The 24,468-nt window shown below is 41.4% G+C and overlaps 1 protein-coding gene and 1 long non-coding RNA gene across 3 annotated transcripts; one reads left to right on the plus strand and one right to left on the minus strand.

The window, feature by feature from the left end:
• The first annotated feature begins 10,772 nt into the window (after positions 1–10,772).
• Positions 10,773–11,471, plus strand: LOC110674451. 2 transcript variants are annotated; one of them, XR_002498879.1, is made up of 2 exons: positions 10,773–11,160; positions 11,210–11,471. It is a non-coding gene; the product is annotated as an uncharacterized LOC110674451 (long non-coding RNA). The 2 variants fall into 2 exon arrangements; XR_002498878.1 differs by having other exon boundaries at positions 11,220–11,471.
• Positions 11,472–12,233: 762 nt separating this feature from the next.
• Positions 12,234–23,261, minus strand: LOC5572545 (protein xmas-2). The gene is made up of 3 exons (XM_001660427.2): positions 23,044–23,261; positions 22,663–22,985; positions 12,234–16,452 (listed from the first exon to the last, which is right to left on the minus strand). Exons 1-3 carry the CDS (start codon positions 23,097–23,099, stop codon positions 12,317–12,319), a joined length of 4,515 nt encoding a protein of 1,504 aa, XP_001660477.2. The 5' UTR covers positions 23,100–23,261; the 3' UTR covers positions 12,234–12,316.
• Positions 23,262–24,468: the final 1,207 nt, after the last annotated feature.

Consider the following 24,468-nt stretch of genomic DNA (forward strand, 5'->3'; position numbering starts at 1 on the left):
AAAACATATTTTTCCCATGTTATACTATTTGTCTTCTAGCATTTGTAAAGTTAAGCACAACATTAAACCGCTTAATAACGGTGTATTTGACAAATGTTTAGTTGGTACCACACAGCTATCATTATATGGTCGTTTTCTATAAGAAGTGCCGTCAACATTCATAAGCTACCACAAGTGGTAAAATTCATATGTTATAGCATAAAATATGCTCGTTCGCTTCGATTAAGTGTGAATTCATCTTTAGAAAACAGTTTTCTTGATTGTTGATTCTAAATACCGAATATTAGCACTTCTAACTAGTGATCCATAATATGGACCAGGAAATGATTGTTTACCACGGTTATGGATCACTACCAAAGAATGTAGATTTCTACCATTTTAAGCATTGGATTCGACATTTTCAGACAATAGCACTAAGAATAAAACTAATACAACATCAAGGTTGGTAAGTTTAATTTTTTAGCAGACAAAAATGGGTGGAAAACTTGGTGTGGAGCGGAAACAGTTCACGTCTCAGTTACTACAATGCAGTATCACAACAAAAAGGGCATTTTACCCTTGTTTCCAGCTCTAACACTGCTATTTTTTTGCAGTAATATATGACACAATGTTAACTTTCGCCATACCATGCAATACAGATGCATTGAGTTGAAAATCTCTTGATTTTGCGCACTGATCCGTAATATGTCACAATTTGATCCATAATATGAAAATTGATCCATAATATGGTTTTCAGGAACCGACACAATTTTTATTTTTTATGCAATCCTATGTAAATATTACACTCAAAACAGTTTACTTAACGAAGTTCCAATTTGAAACGATTCAATTCGTGCTTTTCAATTACAATTTTACGTTTCCCATGTCGTTTTATTGAATTTTATAGGTTGGACTCCACACTATTTGATCCATAACTGTGGGGTCATGGTACAAGCAAAACTATTTGCAGCTATACCGAATCCTAGTAAAATTCACTGGAAATGCACCTTGAGTTCCATCAAGTTATTTGGTGAAATGTACGAACAAAAACACGTAGCTATTACGCGGTTCTCCGATGAAGTGAAACAAGTTCTTTGGTTCATTCATTCATTCATGATTCATTCATCGTCACCTACGATCCCCGTAATAGCTACGTGGAAAGTGCGATGGAAAAAAACCACGTATGTTTCCACGTAACAATGACGTTTGGATTATTTTGAGTGATGCGATATTTCATATCGCAGCTCACAGAATATGTGAGACACGAGATGTGGATACATACAAAATATATCTTATGAGCGAGTCTCATGAGACATCTAGTGAAGCCCGTCCCATGCGCTTACTAGGAGTAATTGTATGCAGTTATGTTTGCCTAGTACAATAACCCCACGGAAGCATACCTAAGACAAGACCGGACAGGTCAAAGTACAAAAATGAAACCAATTGCATGTCAAAAAAGACCACTTCCCTGTTTCTGAAACCTTCGCCTGCGAGGCTCAAATGCACTGTCACATTGAGAGTTTCTCATGAGACGGCGCATGAGCCAGTGCAGATGTGATCGTTTGAGCTGAGCGGTTCCACATAAAATGACTTTTTTCCCAAATTTCATTTTATATTTTTTGATTTGGATGAAATTTTGCGCATGCTTTCTTTATGCCCAAAAATGCCTTTTTGTATCATCGGTTCGCCATTTTGACTCTAGCTTTACTTTTGAGAAGGGCCTAAGAAAAAATTCCTTAATAATTTTCAAAAAAAATATAACTTAGAAACGGTTTGTCCGATCAGTTTGGTGTCTTCCGTAAAGTTTTGGGTTATTGTTGGGACTATCTGGAAAAAATATACACTGTAAAAAAAATTTTGTAGATAAAGCTTAAAAATCAATTTTCTCAAAAATCATATTTTTGATTTTTTTATACACTAAAAATAATCCAAACGTCATTGTTACGTGGAAACATACGTGGTTTTTTTCCATCGCACTTTCCACGTAGCTATTACGGGGATCGTAGGTGACGATGAATGAATCATGAATGAATGAATGAACCAAAGAACTTGTTTCACTTCATCGGAGAACCGCGTAATAGCTACGTGTTTTTGTTCGTACATTTCACCAAATAGCTTGATGGAACTCAAGGTGCATTTCCAGTGAATTTTACTTGGATTCGGTATAGCTGCAAATAGTTTTGCTTGTATTTTCGGTATTCTTTTCAATTTAATGATATAAAATAAATAATGACTTTTGTTCAACCGCAGTCATTGTATTTATTCAACATTAGATACCGACACAATTTAATTTAAGTTGTTAACGAAATCGCCTGGTTCTAATATAATTCGGGCTCGAATCTTCCGCCAAGTGGTCGCAGACGATGCTCCTGTGCCAGAGGGAGAATGTCACATATATGACTATTTTTTCACCATTACACCATATAATAAGTTTACTTACGCTCAATTTTCATTAAAAGAAGAACAGTTTGGCCAGCACCGTCTCTTCCGGAACCGTTTGCAAATCTGATTCACATTGCAAACTCTATTTGATGCCCCGTTTGACGCCTTCCAAAAAAATGGTCCAATGATTGTTTTAATAATAGAATTCAAATTAATATGAGAAAAACTTAATAAAAATATACTTTTGAATTTAGCAGATAAACGAACAAAATCAATCTACCAACTCTTAAAGTTTATTTACAACCGACGCCATCTTTGAATTGATCACAACACAAAATGAATCATGAAGTGAACACGGTCGAAATGAAGTGGAGCGTGTACGTTGTTTTCACGTAAGAGCGATAGGTTGATACTGTGAAAATGACCAGAGCAACATACCGTGCACCCCCGCTAATTTGAACGGTACCTCATGCAAACCATCGGGGTTCATTTTTAATTTGAACATCTAGTCACCCTAGAATCGTGTTTCTGGTAACCTCTTCCGCTGTTTTGTTTTGATTTTGCGTTCCGTTTCACAGCGTTCCATTTCACTTTACTCCGTTCCATGAGCTAAATGACGTTTGAACCATTTTTAATCTGAACGACGTGCAAATTAGCGGGGTACAAATTAAAAAGTGTTCAGATTAAATGTGGTCAAACCAACGGGGGTACCCGGTATTGTGTTTATTTATGGCTCGGTAATTGTTACTGATACGTCCGTAGAATAAAACAAAGGTGGTTTCTAGTTTAACGTCTATTCTATTTGGTGGTTGGACATACCGGGTACCCCCGTTGATTTGACCACATTTAATCTGAACACTTTTTAATCTGTACCCCGCTAATTTGCACGTCGTTCAGATTAAAAATGGTTCAAACGTCATTTTGCTCATGGAACGGAGGGAAGTGAGATGGAACGCCGTGGAACGGAACGCAGAATCAAAACAAAACAGTGAAAGAGGTAACCAGAAACACGTTTCTAGGGTGACTAGATGTTCAAATTAAAAATAAACCCCGATGGTTTGCATGAAATACCGTTCAAATTAGCGGGGGTGCACGGTATAATGAATTGAAAAATTATTTGTTCTGTCAAGGCCAACATTTCATGGGTTGCCTTGATGTAACATCTCCCCCTTAGAATAGCCAATATCCTTGAAGTTTTGACGGAAGCCTAAGTAATCGTCTAGGTCGATCGGGAACTTCCGGCTCGTCTGTTGGAGTTGGCTCAGGTTCTTCGTGTTGTTCTTGTTCATGTTCTTCTGCTGCAGGTATTAGTAAAGCTGGTACTTCTTCGAGTGGAACTTGATCATGAACAGCATTTAGTTCTTGAATGTTGATTGGGGGTAATTCGGCAGGTTCCTGTGGCAGGCCAAATTCGTCAAGGAAAATGGAAAGTGGTGATTCTTGACAGCGGGGTATTTCTGCTTCAACTCGATTTTTCAGTTGATTGATGTGAGAACGGATTAATCGCTTGCCTTGGTTCAGTAATACGTTGTAATTGACCTTTCCAATCCGTTCGATGATTACAGCGGGCATCCAGGACCATGAATTGGCTTGGTGGACTTGGGCATACACCGTATCACCTCGGTCGAAGTTCCTATGGTCTCGTTCGGTAGCATTATTCTGACGTTCTGTTTCTTCGAGGTTCTGGCGTATATGGCTATCTGGAGGTTTCAATAGAGCTGCCACCGTCCGCATTGGCCGTCCTAGCATCTTCTGCGCTGGTGACTGTCCTCCGAGATCTTGTGTTGAAGTGGAGCGGTATACGGTGAGAAAAGTGTGCAGTGAATCTTCTAGGGACTCTCCTCCCGAACGAATTTTCTTCACGCTTCTTTTTACGGTGTCCACAAAACGTTCCGCCAACCCGTTTGACTGGGGGTGGTATGGAGCCGTACGGATGTGACGAATTCCAAAAGATTTGCAAAAATTTTGGAACTCCGAACCGGTGAATTGTGTTCCGTTGTCACTTACCACGGTCTCGGGAATTCCAAACGTTGAGAACATCTGCTTGAGGAGCTTAATCGTCGTTTTTGCCGTTATTGATTTGGTCAGCACTACTTCAGGCCATCTAGTGAAAGGATCAACGACCACCAGAAAGTAGTTGCCATCTACCGGTCCGGCGTAGTCTATGTGGATGCGGGACCACGGTTTTTCAGGAGCAGGCCATGGCTCTGGCTTCGTCTTGACAGGAGCCTTGGCAGCAGTAGCACAATGAACGCAACGTCGGACAAAATCTTCAATTTCACCATCTATTCCGGGCCAGTACACGTAGTTTCGGATGATTGATTTCATTCGTACCACGCCAGGATGACCACGGTGGAATTGATTGAGCAGGCGTCGTCGAAAAGTCTCCGGAACGATTACTCTTTCCTTGAACAGTACGCATTCACTGATTATGCTGAGAGATTCTCGTCGGTTGTAGTACGGTTGAACTTCTTGGGCTACTTGCTTGGAAACAGCTGGCCATCCGTCCAGAATGTACCGTTTTACTTGCTGGAGAATCTTGCACTTTTTTGTGGCATCTTGGAGTGCTGAGAAAGAAACGGGAACTGCTTCTACCGTCGTGTTCAGAATGCTTACCATATCTTCTTCTAGCGAAACTGAAGCGAGGATGTAATCTTTTTCTGGACGCATGCTTCGGTCGATGAGGCGGGAAAGCATGTCAGCACATCCAAATTCGTTGGTCGAAACATATTCAATGTCGAAATCATAATTCAGCATGATGAGAGCCCAGCGCTGCAGCCGGTTGGCGGTGTGCACTGGTATGCCTTTCTTCGATCCGAAAATCGACAAAAGTGGCTTGTGATCCGTCTGGAGCGTGAATCTTCTTCCCAGTAGAAACTTGTGGAACTTGGTTACACCATACACAAGGGCTAAGGCTTCTTTTTCCGGTTGTCCATATGCTTGCTCTGCAGTTGTGAGAGAGCGTGAAGCGTGTTGAATGGCTTTCAAGCTTCCGTTCGGGAACTTGTGGAAGATTACGGCTCCAATTCCTGTCTTCGATGCGTCTGCAGCAACAACAATTGGTAACTTTGGATTGTAGTGGGTCAGGAGAAGGTTGGATTTCAGCACATGCTTGAATTTTTCGAAAGATCGCTGACAATCGGCACTCCAATTCCACTTGACGTCCTTCCGCAGTAGTTGATCCAAAGGGTGACGCAGGTCGTGAATGTTTGGAACAAACTTACCATAGTAGTTCACAGCTCCAAGAAACGATCGCAATTCAGAAATGTTCTGCGGTGGAGGAATTCTTGAAATGGTCTTCACTTTCTCCGGGTCTGGACGGATACCACTGCTGTCGGTAATGTGACCTAGGTAGCGGACTTCAGTTTGAAAAAACTTGCATTTTTGCATCTTCAGGTGAAATCCCCAGTCCTTTAGCCTTTGTAGCACTAGGTTCAACGATTCAGCGTGTGACTTCCAATCTTTACCAGCAATGATGATGTCATCGATGAATGGACGGACTCCAGGAATGTCCGCAACAAGACTTTCAATCAGCCGTTGGAACGCTCCCGGCGCTGACTTGACACCTGGAGCTAGGCGGTTGAAGCGAAACAAACCTCTATGCGTGTTGATTGTTAAAAGTTGCGTGGAGTCTTCAGTCACCTCGCACTGCAGATATGCATCGGATAGGTCGATCACACTGTAGTATTGACTTCCTGCCAGCTGTGCAAAAATTTCTTCAGGTGTGGGCAGCGGATAGTTGTTGGCTTCCAGTGCGTTGTTAAGTCCGGTCGAGTAATCCGCGCAAATCCGAACTCTGCCATCCGGTTTCTTGACAGCAACGATCGGTGCTGCCCATTCCGAAAAATCAACAGGTGTAATGATTACTAGGCTTTGTAGTCGATTGAGTTCAGCATCGATCATCGGAACGGAATGAAATGGAACAGGTCGTTTTGGGCAGAAAACTGGCTTGCTTCCCGGCTTCAGATGCAGCTGGACCTTCGTGCGGTTGCACAACCCAAGCGATTCGCTGAAAACGTCCTTATGGTTCATCTTCAGTTGTTGAATTTCTCGCTCGATTTCTTGCTTTGAAGGTACAACGACTTGATTGCAGATTGTATCAAACGGAATCGACCAGAGGTTGAATAGGTCAATCCATTCGATGCCCATTAGATTGAGATTTCGTACGGATGTCACGAAACATCGGCCTCGCTTGGTTGTGCCCTTTAGCGTTACATTGCAGTCAAACTCACCGAGCAGCAGAAGTGGTTCGCCCGAAGCGTTGGAGGCTTGACTTGATGATGGTTTCATCTTCGGCTTGCCGAGTTCTTCCCAAACTGCTTCCGAAACGATGGAAATATCGCTGGCTGAATCCAATTGAAGAGAGATTTGAACGTCGTTGATCATCATAGTGACGAACTTCTGTTTCTTTTCACGATGCTCAATGTGGTTTACGATGAATACCCCTTTAGTTTCAGCGCTTGCTGTTGTTTGTTGCTGAATTGGATGGCTTTGCAGACTTCATGGAGCATGAACATTATCCTTCCTTATGACCGACGTGATTACATTCCTTGCAGAGGTGGGTGCTGTAGCCGCATTCCTTCACGAAGTGCATTTGGCCACACTGCCAACAAGGAGACTTCGGCTTCTTACTTTCATGCTTCACGGAAACTTTCTGATGCGTTACGCTCTTCCTGTCCCTGACGGCGTGAACCATTGATTTCGAACTGCCCTGCTGTTCGATGATCGTGGTGTCTTCCTTCAGGTTGACAAGGCGTTGATAGGGGAAATCAGGGTAAAACCGACACTGTGGGTAAGGTCGACACCCTTTGATTTTTCATGTTTTGAGCAGATTTTCATACAGTTTCCACCACGCTCTATCTTAACTTGTGAAATGTTGTGTTTCGAATGACATTACAACTTACGCTACCAATAAACTGCCAAAATAAACAACAAAATCATATTGGATAACATAGAAGCAACAGCAGTTGCAATATTTGGCTGTTATTCTTTAACTATTTCGCATGTGAAATTTTTTAAATGTCATTATTTGTTCTGCGTCTACATCATCATTTACTATTATTACGTTGATACAACATGATGGAGAAATTATTTTTTGGTTTTACGACAGCTGAAAACGCTATTGAAAAATAAATGTCCACTAGGGGTAAGATCGACACTTTCATTTGGGGTAAAATCGACACCTTTCTTTGCTTCATAATCTAATTTCAGGGAATCTTTCTAATAGGAGTACTATCTCTGTAGTTTATGTGAGTCTTTATTTTTGAATTCCAGTGAAGTTCATGGACGGCGAACTTGTTAACATGTAAAATATGACACTATGTAACTTGTTACAAGCTATCCTGAGGTATTAAAAAAAATATGTTTATGTTATCTTGTTTCAACTTATTTGATAAAGCTTGAAGAAAAATTTCTCATTTAAAATTGAAGAATTAACAGAATTTGAAATATTTTCACATAAATTAATCTTATTATTTATTTACAAACCATGATGTTCGACAGTTTTTTATCTAAAAATAATTACACTTTTCTGTTTTGTAAAAATAAAACAGTATTTATTTTGACAACCAATTATTCGCTACAACTTTATCTACGTAAACATAACATGAACACAAATTAATAATATCCATGTGTATTCACCCCAACTTTATAATCTTAGCATGGAACATTTGAAATTTTCACATTTATTTAGTGGATCTTTGGCCTCTCCTCAATAATTTACGTAATATGTGTATGATCCTTCAGAGGAAGGGGTCATAAATGTCGAAAGTCATGTTTGAAGCATTCTTTCGAATATGAAATATGATGGTGATGTTTACAACGTATAAATTTTACTCAAAGTGCATGTGTCGATTTTACCCCAACAGGGTGTCGATCTTACCCGCACTCTCAATTGTCTCACCTAAAAATGATGCAATATCAATTTGATTTAAATCACTATATAACCTTAATATATCATCCAGCGATTGCAAGGATTGATAGATTTATGACCAATATGTGACTCTACAACAATTTTTGATTCGTTTAACAAGCTAAAGTACATAAATTTTATCAATAAGCTTAGGGTGTCGGTTTTACCCCGAATTCCCCTACTCGTCAATTAACGACTGGAGAGTGGCTGGAGCTTCAGGCTTTTCGTTTTCCAGAATTGAAAGTAATCTTGCTCGGACATCGGCGTACTTCGAGGCTTTCAATCCGCTGACAAACATCAGGCACTTGAAATGATCGAGAGTGAGGTTCTGGAATTGAAAATCTTCACAGGCTCGGTTCACGTGTCCTCCATAGCTGATTATGTCTTCACAATCGCTCTTCACCAACTGGAGACATTTGAATCGCTTGCGGAATGTGGATATTTGATTACCAAAAATTTTCTTGAGGATTTTCACGGTATCTTCAAACTTGACCTCTTTTGGCAACTTCGGCAAAATGTAATTGAGATAGCGGCTGTGCGAAGCGGTGTCTAGCTTCCGGAGAAGAAGACGAACTTTTGCGGCATCGTCCAGCTGGCGGGCATCATTCTCGAAGAGGTCTTGATAACGATCAAACCATCGGCCAAACGTGACTCCGTTTTCTTCATCGAAAGAGAATTCGGTAATGTTTGATGACAGGGATTCCAAAATCTGCTCTTGACTTTGATGCTGCGGAATTTGCTGCTGAACCGCCATTTGCTGAAGAAGCTGGGCCATTTGAAGGATAACATCTTGAATTCCAGGTTCTTGATTAGCTGGCATGTTCGTGGATTCTTATTTTTCGTCGCCAAATGATACGTCCGTAGAATAAAACAAAGGTGGTTTCTAGTTTAACGTCTATTCTATTTGGTGGTTGGACATATAATGAATTGAAAAATTATTTGTTCTGTCAAGGCCAACATTTCATGGGTTGCCTTGATGTAACAGTTACCTTAGTCAGGTAAAGTCAGAAAAAGTTCATTATTTAGGATCTACGTGATTTTTCACGTAGTAATGACGTTGGGATTATTTTGAGTGCATGGCACACTAGCTCATTTAGGTATACCGTCGATGGGGGTGACAATGGGTCTAGGGGGTGAGATTGGGTCAAAACGGAAAATTATGATTTATAAAATATTTCAGCTAATAACGCTGATATTACTAAAATTAATAATTCATATGTTAGGGAACATAGTATTACACGTAATTCATTACAATATACATTTTTAGAAATAGTAGTTTTCGTTTACTTTACCAATAAACTTGTATGTTGAAACTAGATGAAATTTACCACATTAAATTTCTCCTGTGCAAAGTATCACGCATGTACTTTAACCTCTATCGTTATTTTAGTAGAAGGTTGAAAGTCTTTTCATTGCACTTCATACGTATTTTCAGGAATCTATTTGATTTTTCCACAAAAATTATTTTTTTTCGGTACGGTGTCTTAAACATCAAAAATGGGGGTGACATTGGGTCAAGCAAGAACGATAGTAAATGAAATTGCAAGTCCACTTTTTTGACATTTTACGGTACCGGGGGTTTTCTTTTTTCATTAAGAAGTGTTTATTCTTTCTAAATACAGCATCTCTGAAACATCAAACAAGTCTACATGAGTATTCCGTGCGTTGAATAACAATGCAACGCATTTTGACAACTTCTCAAACCAGCAACTGTGTTTCGTGCGCAGCAACATCGTAAAATTTTATCAAGTGGATTTTTTTTTCCGAAATTTAATTATTTATCAGTGTTTTCATATTATAGAAACATCTCACGGAAGTACAAATGAGTTGGATCGCTGAAATACTGGGATAATGACGTCAACATCTGCCTGAAATGCACTGATCGTGGAATGTCGCACCGAAATTTAACTATTTGTGAAGGTTTAAAATAATAACTGTTCCAGTAAACCTTTGGGGAAACTGAATAGGCTTTATGATAATGGGGAAGAGACTTTGAAGAAAATTTGAGGGAAAAAACAAGAAAATTTATGTAAACTTGACGATAAATGTTGGATTTACATATTTTTCTCATAGCTCTTCAATTTTTTGGTATAATCGTTTTTTTAAGTGGGTTTATCATATCTGTGAAACATATTAGATATCTTCTCGTCTTGTTTGCATCGTATTTCATCAATACCTTTCAGCTGTGAACGGTTTTGCAATAATATTCTCAAAAACAAGTTATTTCAATTACAGTGACCCAATGTCACCCCCTCTATGGGGTGAGATTGGGTCATTTTTCATTCACTTGTGGTGCCGCTGTGAATAAATATTATTTTTTAATATTTTGAACAGTTGTTAATGTACCATCAAAGTATATACACACACCAAATTTGAAGTTTATTGGAGTTAGGGAATTAACACGCAGTCAAAGATGGTTTGTCTTTATCATGTGTGCTCTTCCCGCCAGTCACCACATGATCCTATTAGAACTGCATTTCTTATTAGCCAAATTTTTCATACATACACTGAAAGAAAACTCCTGTCCTTTATTGAATGATTCATAATTCACTCGGCTGCAAACCTGAATATTCCCTATTTTGAATGAAAATATAAGAGTATGATGCATCTACTAACTATTGAACAAAAATCATCCAATTCTACGATGACTTTTAGTACACATCTGTATGAAAATAACTAGATAATTGAATTAAGGTGACACAAATGAAAAACATACAACTTTTGATGGATTTTATCTTATCCTATGTACCAAAACAAAAATCATTCAATTATCGTCTGAGTTGTCGTGTGGAAAGATAATGATCGTAGATGTCAAATTATCTTTGTAAACAATAAACAAATATGGCTTCAGCAACGTGGCTTTGGGTATTTCTTCGTGTATTTCATAGGTAAGTGTATAATTACCAATATTTATCGATATTTCTAGCATCTGTTTAGCATTTTCAAGAATACCAACAACAACAACGTGTTCTACCCTGTGATGTTGGTGCACAAATCATGGATCACGACATGTTTACTGCGGACCACGCTTTGAGGAGGAGACACCAGTTCCTGCAAATCTGAAATTGCAATGCACATGGGAATACTTCTGATATTGATTAATAAAAAACTAAACTATCATGATGCTTAAATGCACGCATGTAGTTAAGCATACAAAACCATTATTTTTTGGAAATTGTTTACTTTCAACTTTAATTTCTTGGAAATATGAAGAGGATGAAACTGGGTTGTTTACATCTATGTATGATAATCATTCAATATTGAACATCTTTTGGATCGAATGAAGTCATTCCAAGATCGGATGATTTTCATCCAGTGTGATTTGTAAACAAATGATTTTCACAAAGATGAAAATCATCCTGAACGTGTCTGAAAATATGCATGGGGCTCAGATGAGGCAAAAATCATTCAATTCAAGGCGGGCGATTTTGTTCAGTGTAGGAGAAGGTATCGACCGTGATTGTTTTATTTTATTTTGTTTTACGGCTATAGCGGTCATGCGACTCAAAGCTAAAGGGAGTCTATAGAAGCAAATGATGGAAACGAATAGGTGCATAGGCGTCGCAAGGGAGCGACAAGATTGAAAATTTTTAATTAGGTGGTGAAAATTGAGCAAGCCATTTTAAAGTCAGTAAGCATCGAAGCGTCCTGTATTTTGCCTAGCTTCTCTACTGGAAAAGGGTTGGCTCAAAGCTTTGAGCTTTGCTACCAACACAGGCAAAATACAGGAGGCTTCAATGTGCTCTTATACTTATTGGAGTTAAATTGCGATAATTATTCAATAAATAAATCGTACATATCCCTTTTTGACCCATTGTCACCCCCAACGACGGTACATGAGAAACACGACACTCTGGTATTTATCAACTCGTTGACCTGGACCCTCATTAGCTCAGCTGTTCTGGAGACTCAGATGAGAAAAACTGGACATTTCGGAACAAAAAACATTATCCCATGAACATCGCATGAAAAACGTCTTCCTATTTAACTTATAACGTCGAAAAATTACTTCTCATCCTAAAACTAGCCACACCGAACGGGGCACTACCGGAAACTCGTCTCCCACGTCCATCGGTTCTCGCGGAAGGTCTTCTCCTGCTCGTACAGCCGCCCATCGAGCTTGTTGGCCAGTTCGCGTGTCTGCTGCGTAAACTCCCGGCACTGCGTCAGTTTCTCGTCCGCCCGCTCCAGGCACCGTCTGCCCCGGGCCAAAATCTCGTCCAGATCGTCCTTGGCCAGGGTGATGTTGAGGCGCATTTTCTTGACTGGCACGGCCGCCGCGCCGTCCAGTGAGTCCAGGCAACTGCTGTGGTCGTCGGTGTCGGTTTCCGGTTCGTTGGTTGCCGCGGGGAGATCGTTGGAAGTGGATCGTCGTTTGAGGGTTTTGAGCTGGGGTAGCCACCAGAGGGTCCGGGTGTAGCTCTCGTATTCCTGCTTGTGATAGATGACTTCGCACGGAAGGTGGGTCAGGGCTTCGCTCCAGCGGCGTCGGAGCAGTTCGTTGGACAGGGTGGAAATGGGTTGGAGCCAGTTGAGGGCGGAGATGGATTGTGGGAAGGGAATGGCAACGGGTAGGTTGCGGAGGATGTCTTGGGTGGTGAGGGCTAGGAGGCGACGAGCGAATTTATCGTCTGGTTGGGGAAGGGACGAACGGATGAAGGGTAGAAGGTGGGATTGGAGGTCGTGAAGGGATTGGCAGGTCGAAGGTTCGAAGGTAAGAGGCTTGAACTTCAGCTGGGCGAAGAAGCGAATGAGCTTTTGCTGGCGTTCGGGGTTTCGCCAGTCCTTGGGGAAGTACTCCAGGTCCAAGGGGATGTCGAAGCGCCGTTTGGACACGAATGGTTTGAACTCCGCGGGGAAGTTCGGGTAAGCGGCGAGGTTGTGCTGGACGAGGTTGCAGACGCGATCGATCGCCTGGTTGAACAGATCCAGGACGAAGTGGAGGTCGTGGCAAGCTTCTTCGAGTTTGGGGTTCTGTTGGGCAGATAGGCGGAAGCGATGCCACAGTTCTTCGCCGAGGCAGGTCCCGATGAAGGACGTTTGGGATTGCATTTCCAGCGGAGAGTCCGGATTGTAGCACGAGGCGAGGAAATTCAACGAGGTGACCAGCGCTTGACGAAGTGGCTTCCTGTTGGTTTCTTGATGATAGATTATTTCAAAATCGCTGATCTTTCCCTCTTCTAGAAGGAAGTCCAGGTCGAGAAGTTCTTCCAGGCATTCGTCCGCATTGGGCTGATAGTTGTAGGCAATTATGGTGACGGGGATGGGTCCCCAAGAATCGGCATTCCGTAGAAGATTGTGTAGCCTCTCCTTCGATCTTAGCGGGTTGTTCGAAGTGAGAAAGAAGACCAATCCGTCTGAGTTATCCAACGCCTCGGGATCTTTCGCATTCAGCTCGTCCAAAATATCCGTACCCTTGAGGAGTCTCATGCAAACGACCAACCGCTCGCGCGCCGTCATATTTTCCTGCGCTTCCAAAAAGAAACACTTCCCCTCGTTCGCCGATGACCTTTTGAACAGGCTCTTCAACCACTTGCTGATGAAGTAGTACAACCCGGACGAATCCTCTTCCTGCTTGAATGGTATGGAGATTGCTAGCTTCCAGTAGACGTGATTTCGAATGAAGCCCCTCGTATCTTGTCGTTTTGCCAAGCGAACCTTACTCCGAACGATTTCGAACACATCCACCGGATGTTCCTGCCTTTCCGGCAGTTGAAACACCTTTGACATTCCTCCGACGTAGCGTTTCATGTTTGCCAAACTCAGAGCTTGATGCTCTTGGTAGCATTCTCTGGCCTGCTCTTGTAGCCTTCGCTCCGGCAACCAAGCCGGACTGTTCTCGATCTGCATCCGGTTGTCCATCACCAAACGGACGTTGTTCCGCCACAAACGGAAGTACTTCCGCATCACATTCTGCTGACGGGTCTCCTGACAGTTCTTCACCAGCGTCTCCTCTCGGATCGTCCCTTCGAGGAATTCCCGCAGCACCTCATCCTCGAGCTCCTGCAGCAGCTTCTTCGGATACTTCTCCAACAGTTGATGCTGGTTGTAGCAGGAAGTGGCCACTTGGGCCACATCCTCCCCGCAAACGTCGTCCACCAGTTCGGCGTAGATCTTCTCGGACATCTTGCGGACCGTTTCCTCCAGTTGGCGCTTGCTTTCCTCCTCGAGCTCCTTCAGCCGCCGAATTTCCGCTTCCTTCCGGGCGATCAGCTCCTGCCGGATGCGTTCCTCTTCCGCTTCCCGTTGGCGGCGCTGTTCTTCCTCCTGCTGGCGCTTCCGCCTGGCTTCCTCTTCAAGAGCTTCTTGCCGTCGCTTTTGTTCGGCTTCTTCCTGCAGACGACGAGCGGCGGCCAGGGCGTTGGAAGTGTCGTTCGAAGCACCAAAGATGGATGGACCAGTCACTTCCGGCTTCGGCGCAGCAAACTGCCCGAAGATGTTGACTTGAGGCGCTGGTGCCGCCGCCGCGAAGTTGACGTTCCCGAAGAGATTCGAGCCGAAGGAGGGAGCCGTTTTGGCCGGAAGTGGTTGAGGCTGGATCGTTTTCGGCAGAGGCGTTATGCCGGACAGGGTTGTCGGGCTGGATTGGGAGAAAACGGACGGAGCGGACGGCGCCTGCGAGTTGGTTTCAATCCGGAACGAATTCCGGGAAGGTGGAAAGAGGTTCCCGGTGGGAGTTGGCTTCGGGAACAATGGTTTCGGCGAGATGGAAGTAGGGGATGGGACTTTGAAGAGCTTATCATCGTCGGAGATTGGGGTGGTCGGTTCCGGAAGCTTGACAGGTTTGAGGATGGTACGAAGCAGATCTTCCCGAAAATAGCCGGTTGGAGTGAAACTAGCTTCCAGCTGGTGATTGTCCAGGATGGATTCGTCTTCCAGGGGCTCGCCGGAAATGGCTTCTCCTACGCTGCAGGTTCGTTTGCTTTCGACCAAATTGTAGGCCCTTTCCAGCTGGTAGGGTATTTCCGGTCGATCGTACTGCTTGGGATCCATCAGAACGGTTCCGAGGGTTTCGTCCACCGGGAGACCGTAGGCGTCCAGGAAGGCTGCGGCAGCTTCAGTGTCCTCGAACGCCAGCAGATCCGTGAGGTGTTCCAACGAGAAACTGGCCGGTGTCCGATACGTGTAGGCCCTCAGCATGATCTCCAGAGCACGGGTCCGGATTTGGTTGAAGTATCGCAGCAGAATACAGGCATTCATGTAGCTCGTCTGACGAACCAGCCGGAAGAACCTCGCATAGTTATTACCCTCCAACGCAAAGTAGACCTGCAACGCAAACCGGATCTCCTTCGAATGCATGATATCCCCAGCCAGCTGCTTCACCTCCCACAGGAAGTTACCATCGTTCAGGTTCAACAGCACCACGTAAGCCCGGAACTCGGCTTCGTTCGGACAGCGGATCCCCTTCAGCCCCAAATCGTGATACATGTACTTCAACGACTGCAAACACTTCGTCATGTTCTCCGTATTGATCTTCTGATCGAACACAGAAGGATCTTCAGCAACCAGCCGGGCCGCACAGTGGATGTGAAACCGCGCACACTGTTCCACCAATCGCACCGCCCGAACCGAACACAACTCCTGCTGGGTAATGTCCTTCCGAATTCCCCGAGTCCGATCCCAAACGAAATGGAACCAATCGCTCAAATTGACGTCCTCCTCGTCGCACAAATCCGCGATCCTCAGCAGCAAGTAGCTCATGGACAGCTCCAGGCCCTTCTCGGAACGCAACTCCAGCGCCAGCGGCGCTTCCTGATCCGCCGAACTCCGGGAATACTGCTTGATCGCCTTCTCGTGGTCCATCTGTTGGGAGCTTTCGCCCGCCTCATACGACGCCACCTGGAACTTACACTCCCTCATATATCGCTCCTTCTCCGGGCACATGTCTTCGCACGTCCCCTGCGTGCTCTTGGCCTTCCGTATGTCCGTCGTCCGGTCGGTCGTCAGTCTGATATACCGATCGCGGGCTTCCAGTACTCGGAATCGCTCCTCTGCCGTCATCGACGGCTTCCTGGCCAACGATTCGAACTCAAGTTTGGCTTGAACAGTTTTTGGGTCACCTGACCCCGGCGCCACTTCCCTCGGGATCACTACCATCGGTGGCGGCCTCAGTTGCTTCGGTGGAGCCACCACTGGGGGCGCTGGGAAACGTTCCGTTTTCTTCAGGAACGATTCGATTGCTGAAAGAGAAAACCATATCATATACCAACCATTTCATTCAAGTGCTCCCACGCATACCAGGAATCGCATTTTTATCAAACTTCAATGAACCCCACAAGATCGACGATCCATGCAGAACAAATTTGGTTCAAAATATTCTATTGATGAAAATTTGAAGAAAAAAAAAAGGTTGAAGCTAAAGAAAATGTTCTGGATTCATACAAAATATTTGTGTCTTTATTTGGAAGTTATGATGAACGGACGTTTTTTACTAGAGCCTTAACCCTCTCACGGTGCTCCCCTGACCGTTTTTGTCAGAAAAAAAAATCTCCATCAAATCTGTGCTCACCAGTCGTTTTCTATATCTAAGCTGCATGTCTGGGCAAAATTTAAAAAAAATCGTAGGGCCTGTTTTGAAGTTACGCCCTTTTGATTGTAAAAGTCCACAAATTCAAAGAAAATCTAAGATATTTGAACGGATTTTTATTGGTCGTGATTATCAGAAGTACTACACCATCAAAATTTGGTTAGAAGTAGGTGTTTTTAGTTGATTGTAACCTCTGGGCGGAGTTTTGAATGAGAATGTTGTCGAAATTTTGAGTTACGCCCATTTTTAAGTGTAACTATAAAAATCACTAATTTTAAACAGATTAATTAGCCATTCTATTACCGGTAAGCATTTTCAAATGTTTTCAATGTTACATTGCAATTACATGCCGTCAAAGTATTTCACAATTGAACGATTTTCCATAGGCTCAAGCGATCTAGGCATTATGGAGCCAATTTTGTATTGTTATCGATAGTCATAAAATATTGTTATATCCCAATAAGCTGCCTCCGGCTATTCTGGCTAACTTTGAACTGCCCCAGAACTTTAACCTCAATTACTGAGTAATGCAGTATTGGCCAAACTATGGCACTCAAGACGATTGTCAATACTTCAGTCACAGACAAACAGACGTAACAATTCTATTGTTTTCATCGTACAGTCGAATAGTGCCCAATTTTAATATTAGTTAGCTGGCCGACGTGCTACCTTGGCGCTCGCATCGTTTTTGTTCGAGTTTGAAGTTTGCTCACTACCGCCACCTAGTTCGCGGTTGGCCAAATGGAGTATTTTTAGCAAGGGCGTGGCATACATTACAACATTCAGATAATCTTTAATTTTATCTGTTGCCGGTCTTTTCGATCACGAAAACACGTAAGATTCCTGGATAAATTCAAATGTATGAATCAATCAACCCATTCTGTTGAAATATCAAACATGTCTACTTGTGGATTACGTGCATTGAACAACAATGCAAAGAATTCGGACAGCTTCACAAACCAGCAATAGTGTTTCGTGTGGAGCAACATCGCACAATAATCAAACAGTTCTTTTTTTTTTTCAAATATTATTAGTATACCATCTCATAGAAACATCTCACGGAAATACAAGAGAGCTGATGAATCTCGAAACTACCGAGATTATGACTTCAACAACTTGGCAAACTGCCTGAAATCTATTAATAGCGGAATGTCGCTCCACAAATAAACTATTTCCGAAGGTGTAAAATAATCACGTTTTCAGTGCACTTTAGGGGAAACTGAATAGACTATATTTTAATGAAGATAAGGTTTTAAAAACAATTCGATTAAAAACAACAAGAGAAATTATGTAAGCTTGATGATAAATGCTGGCTTTACATGCTATTTACATAGCTATTATATTTTTTGTAAAATCATACTTTTAAAAGGGTTTGTCATGCTTGTGAAACATCATGAAATGTCATTTCGTCTTGTTTGCATCGTACTTCATCAATATTTTTCATCTGTGAATGGTTTCGAAATCATATCCTCAAAAACAAGTTATTTCAATTACAGTGTCACCCATTGGAGAGGCGAATGAGGCAGCGTCCATTTATTACGTAACGCAAAAATTTGAATTTTTTGACCCCCCCCCCCTCCGTAACGCTTTTTGTATGAAAAATTTCAAATTTTTATATGAGCCGTAACGCTTGAGCCTACACCCCCCCTCCCCCTAGGGCGTTACTTAATTTGTGGATGCCGCCTGACCGCTTTTGCAATTAAAGGCTTTTTAAACCAACAAACGAACGTACGACAGTGTCACCCCGTTTATGGAGTGAGATTGGGTAATTTTTCATTCGCTTGAAATTCTGTAGTGTATAAATATTTTTCTTTAATTTTTTGGACAGTTGATGATGTATTATCCAGTTCTGTCGCAACAGTCATTCGGTGCAGACGAGTAAATGTGCTCGCTTCTTTGATAGCTTTGTTTGCCTTCTTCAGTTTGTACCGCGTAGGTAGTAAAAATCAAGCGCCCTTGATTTTGCTGTGTTTCTGCACGAGCAAGCTGTCGATCGTTGTGCTTCTCGAACATAACATCCACTATGAATGCAAGTGAGATGTTTGTTAATACGGTCCAATTTCGTTTCCCAGTGGGAAGTCCAAGACCCTCCTGGGTGGAGATTGCTAAATTTTTAAAGCAGTTGGACACGGATCTCATGGTGATGGAGACGGCTTACAAAACAGCCCACGACCGATCGCTGTTCGTGAAATTTGTTTCACTCGAGGCAATGGAGGAATCGCTGGGCAAAAATACGGAACCACGAAAATTTGCCTATTCAAGTGGTAAATCGGTAGATGTCCGGATGTCAATCGCGGGTACGAACATGCGGTACGTTCGTATTTTTGACCTACCACCGGAGCTGAAGGATGATTGTTTAACCACGAAACTGGGAGAATTCGGGAAGGTTGATCGTGTGATCCGAGAAAAGTTTCCCATGGAACTTGGTCTAGATCACATGTATACTGGAGTACGTGGCGTATACATGGTGGTTGAAAATAGTATTCCGCCAACAATTGACGTTGTTGGCATGAAAGGAAGAGTTTTTTACGAGGAGCTCAAGGACACTTGCTTCTTGTGTCAAGCACAAGGTCATCGGAAAAACTCTTGCCCTCAGCGTCAAGCTCGTAAGATGGATCAGAGGAAGGAACAAAGTCAGGAAAAGTCGGAAGTTTGCTCTTACGCTGGTGTTGTGGCAGGAAAAGTCACTGTACCAGTTTGTGAGGTGTCATCGGATGTAGCGGAAGATGAAATCATTGAAGTTTTAGAAGAGGAGATTTTCGACCAGGCTTCAAGTGCTTCTGATACGGAACAGGAACCCGTGATATCGGACAGGAGATGCTACAAGTTGACGGCAGAAAAAGTGGAACTGGCGGCCAAGGCGATCCAACAGTTGATGGGAAACCCACAGGCCAACCCGCGACGAGCTCAATCTGCGGCTTCCTAATCTAGCTCTGATTCCGGATCAGTATCACGCCCAAAGAAAAAGTGCGCGCGTAAAACTCTTTATTAATATAATTGAGAGTATTGACATGTTTATGTAACTATTTGTTAATTAAGATCTCGGCTCCGTAAAGTTTTTTGTTAAACAAATGAGCCTAATAAATAAACTACTGGTAAAAAAAAGATGTATTATCAAAGTACATACACACCAAATTTGAAGTTTATTGGAGTTAAACAATTCGTACATATCCTTTTTTGACCCTTTTTCACCCCCAATGACGGTAGGTGACACAAACAAATATTTAAAATTAGTCTCTGTAAGTGCTAAAATTTCAAATTATATTTGACAAACTGATAACGGATGTTCTATACTTTGCATTATTTTTTCCATTTTTTATCGCTGCTTTCAACTTTGTTAATTTCATGTTATTCTATACCCTGCTACCCATAATCTAAAATTGACGTCAATTTACGCTTCTCTGACGTCAATTGACGCTTCGATATACATGATGAATTGCATGTTAAATAATCTGAATCGTGAGTTTAATGCTTCATAAAACTATCCAGAATATTGTTGTAACATGATAAATTTTTTTCCGTAATTCCTTAAAGCACATGAAACTATGAACAATCAGTTTATTGTGAGGGACTTTTGCGGCATGTAATTGCAATGTGTTATTGAAAACATTTGAAAGTGCCTGACGTTATTGTAATGCCTAATTAAAATATTGTAAATTAGTGTCTTTAATGGTTAAATCTCCAAAAGAGCGTAACTCCATATTTTGTTGATCTTCTAATTCTAAACTCCACCTATAAGTTACAAATAACTTGAAATACATAGTTTAAACCAAATTTTGATGGTATATTTCTTTTGATAATCACGACCAATAAGAATCCGTTTAAATATCTCATCATCTATAGAAAACGACTGGTAAGCACAGATTTGATGGAGATTTTTTTCTGATAATAACGGTCAGGGGAGCACCGTGCCTCTAATACCCAAATTTTTATTTTCAATCTAAATAGAGTAAAGTGGGGCAAAAGTTCGAGTGGGGTAAAAGTTTCTTTTTAAGATTTCTAGCTCAATACAAAACAAATCTTATAAATTTCATGGTGGTTCAATTGCTATTCAAGTAAGAGACTTTCACTCCAAATATCATAAAAATCGATTGAGATTTGGAAAAGTTATGGCGATTTGTTGTTTTTCGACGTGAATATTGTAATTTTTGGTCAAACTTTCGTTGCATGGAACCAATTGAAGATAAAATCTTTTTCAATATTTTATGTAAGGGCGTTTCTAGGCCTATCATAAGGTTGCTTTGAGGTGTATTAGTTTTTGCATAAATGCTTGAAAACAGTTTTTGGCCCATAGTGGGGCAAAAGTTCGGATCGCGGGGCAAAAGTTCGACCCATGTATAAAATCACGGAAAAATTTGCAAATGGCTTAAAATCCACATATTATCTTCAAATTTAGTTAAAGTTGTCTGATCGTGCGAAAATTGTCACCAAAATTTTACATTTACACTTAGTTTTGCGAGAAACTGCTATTTTTGAGTATATTATAATTAACTCGGTTTTGGGCAATTTTTTGATGAAAATTTAGTGTGTATTTTTTGTCAAACTTAAGTTTACGGCTGGTGTAAGGTATGCCTGTCATAAAAGGATCGATATTTTGTGTTTTAGCCAGCGAACTTTTGCCCCACACTTGATTCGAACTCTTGCCTCACCGGTGGGGCAAAAGTTCGAATAAGACAATCAATTTTGAAACTGTTATAACTAAAAATGAGTAAATATTTTGACACAAGTTTGTTCAGCAAAATTGTAGCCAATATGTTGAAGGTTCACTGTATGGTATTTGTTTAGTTTCAACTGCTATTGTTTTCCTGGAAACTTTGATTATACCACTAAGGTCGAACTTTTGCCCCACCTTACTCTATTATTTTTAGTTATCTAAAACCGTTCTTAACACGTTTTGGGCGATGATTTATTTTTATTCGCAAATTTATTAATTTTGGTTTTTGATTTCTTTAATTTTTATTTTTGAACATCCCTATCCTTTTTCATTATTTCTTGAAACCTCTTCTAGTTAGGCTGATACAAATATTAATTTTCTTTTATGTCCGAGACCACTTGGACAGTACGAGGGGGGGATAAAAATAAATAAGGAACAAATAAATAAAAATGAAAAAAAAAGTTATTTTTCGAATTTTCATTTTCAACGATAGTTGTTAAGCTTTTTCCAATCGTCATCTGGATCATTATTTTACTTGGGTTTTACTCTAAAAATTAAAAAAACCTAACTGATTGTCAAAAAATGATAAATCTTGTTTTTTCTCCCCTTCAACATTTTCGGGTTTGACATAAAAGAAAATTAATATTTGTATCAGCCTTACTAATTTTTAGCAATAATAAAAAATCAAGTTTTTACGGTACTTTTACAAATATTATTTTTTTTATGACAATTTTTTTATTTTCCGTGTAATTTACGGAAAAACAGGTTTGAAATTATTTTAATACCACCAAGCTCTTCTTCTGTAATAGGTTTATAGTAGAAAAATATAAATGGTACGATTTTTTAGCTTTTTTTTCAAACAATTTTAAAAAAATACAAATAAGTTTCAAAAGTTATAAAAGTCTTTTCCTATATGCGTGTTATGAGTCACGGTTTAAGCCAAAAATAAAATCATTTTGATTTCCGAGCTACGAAAAATTACACAAAATTCCAAAATGTACTCCGTCTAAAGGCGGGGTTGGGTATTAGAGGGTTAAAATACAGGCTAAGTCCCAAAAAAGAGATATGCTACCACCAGGCTTGCATTTTGAACCAAAGATCTTCTGAAAGGTTACACCATAAACTAGAACCCTGCGGAACAGTTTTATGAGTTCTTTCAAGTTTGATAATAAAGCGGTTCCAGGGATGCGTTCCCCCCTCAAAACTTACATTGCTTCATGGTCTGCTTCATCCGCAAACTGCTCGGCCCTCCGCTCATGGTGTCCAGCTCCTGCTGAACCTCCGGGTCCACATACGCCTCCTCCCTCGCCGATTGCGATGCCGCCACCTCATCCGTCCAGTACACGTTAAACTTCCAATCCCGGAACACTCCGCCCCGAGCCAAAGCCGCTTCCGCGGCTTCCGGATTCTCGTACTCCACCGTGCATGATAGGCGCTTCGGTCGCAGTATGAAGCGATTGATTCGCCCGAACTGGCCGAAGTGCTTCTTGGCGATAAGTTTGTCCAGAAAGAGTTCCGGTATTTGATCGCAACTGAAAGAAAACAAGTTCCGGATCACAGGATAAATCGAGCGCGAAGTGATCTTCTTACCTGATGGATTTCCTCTGAGGTGAATCCTCAATCACAATGACATCGTCGTCGGACATTTTTGCACGTTGTTCATTAACTTTCAAACGGGTTTCCTCTGAATTTTGTTCACTAAATGCAGGAAAAACTGGACCCGGTCGCAAAAATTGAATAAATTTTCCCGGGCGGCGGCAGATGTTTTGTTTTCGCTTCGCGGCTGTCAAATCGGAGGGAGGTTAGAAACGGATAGGGCGACCAGCGCTCGGGGTTAAGTCGGAAAGGTTAGAATTTTGCTTCGAAATCGGGAGGGATTCGCGTTTAGGGCGGAGTCAAACAACAATGAGCCTATGCATGCTATAAAACGTTTGACTTTTACTGTGCGCCCTGTTTTCAAGATGTCAATGAGAAGAGCGAGACAGCACTAACACACGGCGCACAGTAAAAGTCAAACGAACAAAAGAATTTATGGCACGTACAGAGGCTCATAATGAGAAAATACACTGAAATGAATTTTATAGTAGAAACTACTGAATCCATGGTAAAATTAAGAACTGCACCAACGATTTTCAACCGACTACACTAATCTGTTAGCTCTACACGCAGACGGAATTCAACTCAATTTTGGGTTGTTTCAACGCAATTCCGTAGTTGAGCCCAATAACTGAATTTTGGCTGAATTTCCAAGGTCCCCACTAGGTAGTTTGGCTTTAATTCCATAGGCAAATATTTTCAAAGCTAAACGATCACTTCGACATCTGGTGGCTAGTAGGAGAACCGGCAAAAAAGAGGTTGGGTTGAGAACTTACCGTGTGCAGCATAGGAAGGACCACACAATTTACACTTTTTCTCGGAATAGTTATTTTGTAGACTATCAGAGATCATTGAGAAACAGAATAAACTTTTTTTCCTTTGATAATGTACAGATCCGGTCAGTGCTCATGTACGATTAGTGGGATAAAATTGGAAAATTGGTGTTTGGCAACATAGGTTATAAACTTCCGGATTCTTTGTTAGTGGTTAAATTTGTTGTGAAATCACACGTATGGTAAGAATAATGGTACAAAATGAGTATGCCAATGGAAAATAGTTCAATAATTGATTGATTATGAACTAATTTTTGGGTTGAAGAGTTGAATTTTGGACGTAAACAAACATTTTCAGTGACGTTTCACTCGTTCTTTCCCAGCGACCTCTATGACGGTGGCGCATTATATTTGCCTATTAGAAAAATATACTCAATTTTGGGTTGATTTAACGCAAAATTGTGTTTTTTTGACCCAAACATAAGAAAAGTTGCGTTTACCCAAATTTGACTTATTGGGCCAAAGTACCCCCATTGGGTAGATGCAGCTCTCTCTATTTTTGACAACATTCGTGTGGGAGAAAGAGAAAACTGAGAGATTTTGGGTTGAAACTATAATCGATATACTTAATTTTGGGTAAAGTAAA

The sequence above is a fragment of the Aedes aegypti genome, chromosome 1 (genome assembly GCF_002204515.2).
Source record: "Aedes aegypti strain LVP_AGWG chromosome 1, AaegL5.0 Primary Assembly, whole genome shotgun sequence".
Taxonomy (NCBI): Eukaryota; Metazoa; Arthropoda; class Insecta; order Diptera; family Culicidae; genus Aedes; species Aedes aegypti.

Excerpts from the sequence above, each read along its gene's own strand:
- LOC5572545 (XM_001660427.2), bottom strand. The coding sequence starts at position 23,099 with ATGTCCGACGACGATGTCATTGTGATTGAGGATTCACCTCAGAGGAAA. Across the intron at positions 22,986-23,043 it reads CCTCAGAGGAAATCCATCAG|TTGCGATCAAATACCGGAAC; the intron begins GTAAGAAGATCA and ends GTTTTCTTTCAG. Across the intron at positions 16,453-22,662 it reads GAAGCAGACCATGAAGCAAT|CAATCGAATCGTTCCTGAAG; the intron begins GTAAGTTTTGAG and ends TTTCTCTTTCAG.